Here is a 3,450-nt window from a genome sequence, read left to right on the forward strand (position 1 = left end):
GATGCCATGGGGACAGTCCCAGGGCAGCCCCAGCCCCCCAGGTACCTCACAGATGTCCTTGAGGTGTTTGATGTAGTGGCGCTCGGTGCTCATGATCTCGTTGATGACGTTGGCTCTCATCTGGTCGCGGTTCTGCACGGTCCTGCCCAGGCACAGGCAGTCGGCGCTGGGGTCCAGGTGCCCGTTCTGCACCTCGCTGGTTCCCTCCTCCACCCCATCCTCCTGGTTCACCCACAGCTGCAGGACACGGGGACAGCAAAGGGGTTATTGGCAGTGCCAGCTCTGCTGGATCCAGCCCTGCTGACCCCACAGCTCCCAGCACAAGCTGCCCAGTCCCATACTGGTGTGAGCAGCCCCACACGCTGCCCCACACTGGAGGGGGTTGCCAGTGCTGGCTGCTTCCATCCCAAATGTAAGATCACGCTGTGGCAGGGTGAGCAGAGAGCTCCAAGAGCTCCAGACTGAGATGGACACGAGTGAAACAGGAGAACTGCAGCCACTGGTGGCAAACACTGCTGTCCCAGCTCCTGCCACCTCCTGCTGGGCCCCCTCTGAACGGGAAGATCCTCTGGGAGCAGGGATCAACCCTTCCCAGGGGCTGACTGGAGATGTGGCTGGTTCAGGGATCTGAAGTGCATCATCATCAGCTCTGGGCTGTGTTTCTGGGGCTTTGTGAGAGCTCTGATTCCATTTTTCATTCCATTCCATTCTCAGCAGCTCACAGGGACAAAGGCTCAGGCAAATCCTCAGCATCCCAGGACTGGGATCCCCCAAATCCCACAGAATGGACACCCCTGAGCAAGTCTCCTAAAACCTGGGGGCAGCTTGGGATGGGTGCAGTGGGCACTGACAATTCCAAAAATGCAGTGAAAAAGGATCTCTGTGTTTCCAGCACACTGAAGCTCCCTTCCAACAGCAAATCAAAAACATCCATGGAAATTGCAAATTCCAGCTCTCTCCTGTGTGTCTGAACCAGGCTGTGCTCCATAAGGATCAAGGGCTCCTTCTGCTACCTTTTCCCACAAAACCTGCTTAAAATAACTCTGATTGACTCAAATTGGGCTCAGGGTAGTTTATAAACAAACATTAAATAAAGCTTAGAGCTGACAGAAATACCTCTGTCTTTCACAGACCACCTCAGCTGTGATGGAAATGAAGCAACTTCTCTCCTCAGCGTTTGAAGTCCCCAAATCCTGGGGATTTTCAAACCTAAAAATACTTTTTCCTGTGAGGAGTGGAACTGTCCACACACAGAGTACAAGGAAACCAGGCAGCATCATTAACCTGATCTTCAGGCTTCCTGTCAGTGTTAATAGTTTTTCCTGCTTTCCCATTATTCACTTTAAACTGGGTTTTGCCCAGATTGTAAAGGGCAGTGTTCCTGTAAATTAGGAAAGTAAAAACCTCCAAGCCTGGCCCTGCTCCTTCCCTGCTTTCCCAACCAGCAGCTGTTCTGCTAAATCACCTTTTGCAGCTCCCACGTTCTGCCCTCCCACAGGGAGTTGTAAAGGCCAAAATAACTAAAAAACCCCCAAAAAACCCAAACCCATGGCTTCTTTAGCAGGATGTTAATGATGCTGCAAATTTGGGGGATTCAAAAGGGTTTTGTAGGATTTCCATCAGCACTGGGAGGCCTGGCTGAGCCCTGGGGTGCTGTGAGGGAAAGGAGGGAGCTGGTGATCCAAGCCCAACAAATACAGAGGAATTCAGCATGGAAAACCTCTCCTGGCACGCTGAAATAAATGTCTTTTGTTCAGAAAAACTGCCCAAAAGCTGGCTAGAAAAACATCTCTTTCCCTGCTCTGGAAGGGGTTTGGGGTCCACTGAGGCAGAGCAACACCCCATGAACATGAGCAGTGGTTTATGCTGGAAATGAAATAAAAGATAAATATAAAATAATAATAAAATAAAATAAAATAAAATAAAATAAAATAAAATAAAATAAAATAATAATGAAATGAAATAAAATGAAATAAAATAAAATAAACCAAAATAAAAATAAAATAAAATAAAATAAAATAAAATAANCATCCATCATCCATCCATCATCCATCCATCCATCATCCATCATCCATCATCCATCCATCCATCCTCTCCCCAGGCAGAGGCATTGCTGTGATTACACTGAGTATAATGAGCCTCTCTCCAGCAAGCACAGCCCAGCACTGCACAGATGAGAGTGCCCATTTCAGTCCTCCTCCCTGCTCAGCTGAATCATTTCCTGGTGCTCTACCTGCAGGTAAGATTTATCCCCTCAATCCCTGTCTGCATCACACAGAGCAGAGAAAGAGCTTTCTGGATCTCTCCTGTCTGGGATTTATCATTGGGGCAGTAAAGCAGTGTTCCCCCACTGCAGCTGAACCTGTCTGCAGCTCCTGAGCATCCCAGCTGGCAGAGACACGGTGACATGGCTGGAGATGCAAGTGAAGGTTCATTTCATTTCCAACAGGAAAGTGCAAATGCAGGGAAAGAAACAATATGTGGAGAAGTGCCTGCAGTTCTTCCCTTCTCCAATGCAAAGCTCTCTGACCAAAATAGCACATTGAAATTAAGCTCATTTGTTTCCAAATTGAAATCCCAAGGCTCTTCCATATTTGAAAAGTGTCATAGATGCTTTTTGGATGGCTGCTCTGCCTCGCCGAGAGAAAAGCAGCAAGGATGAGGGAGGAAGACATTCCTCTAAGCACAGCTCCCAGGGGCCTTCACCACATTGACTGGGCACAGGCTCACTAAATCCTAAACACTGCGAGGGATGAGCTGAAAGCCATCCCCAGACCTTGACTTCAGTGCTAACAAACTTCTGCCTCTCAGTGATAAGGACATCTCTACACAGAGTGCTCAAACTCTGCCACCTTCCCAAACACCCAGCACCACAGGCTCTGCACTCTGGGCTCAGCTCAGGGCACTAATCCTGAACTGAAGGGGTTGTAGAGGTTAATTATAACCTAATGAACAACAAGCAAGTTGGGGATTTGTGGGGTCAGTTGCTGAAGTCCACTGCTTGCTGGTTCCCTTCTTCATTTCCCACGGTGGAAACATTCTGCCCTGAGTCTCACCATAAAAAAGGCAAATGGGGGCCATCCTGAGCCAGGGGAAATTGTGAACCCAACATGAAAGGCACAGATGACATGGGTAACTGATTGGTTTAATTACAACCTAATTTCCTCAATCACAAGTTCAAAAGTAGATGGCATTGGGTTTTAATTAAGAGGACTGCTTGAAGGATCTCAACCTCATCATGTTTTAGTCAAAGAGCTATGGAATAAAGGTCAGGAAATTGCACTTTTGGTTAATACAAACTAAAGGAATTATCAGATCCAGCAGGAAATTCTCAGAACTGTCAATACATATTGACAGATGCTGCTCCTCCATTAGACACAGTCCTCAGACACTCCAGCTTGTTCCCAAATCACCCAGGGACAAACCCAGGCTCAGCCCTTGCCAGCTCCC

At 47.9% G+C, this 3,450-nt stretch overlaps 1 protein-coding gene across 11 annotated transcripts in view; it reads right to left on the bottom strand.

Moving 5' to 3' along the window:
* ARHGEF9 (Cdc42 guanine nucleotide exchange factor 9) overlaps positions 1 to 3,450 on the bottom strand; it is a 204,617-nt gene that overhangs the window by 56,377 nt on the left and 144,790 nt on the right. For all 11 annotated transcript variants that reach the window (XM_015626398.3, XM_033514029.1, XM_015626405.3 and 8 more), the window contains one exon: positions 46 to 237. In XM_015626398.3, the coding sequence (XP_015481884.1) occupies positions 46 to 237 (192 nt within the window). The remainder of the gene's footprint in view (positions 1 to 45; positions 238 to 3,450) is intronic.

Source organism: Parus major, chromosome 4A (genome assembly GCF_001522545.3).
Source record: "Parus major isolate Abel chromosome 4A, Parus_major1.1, whole genome shotgun sequence".
Classification (NCBI taxonomy): Eukaryota; Metazoa; Chordata; class Aves; order Passeriformes; family Paridae; genus Parus; species Parus major.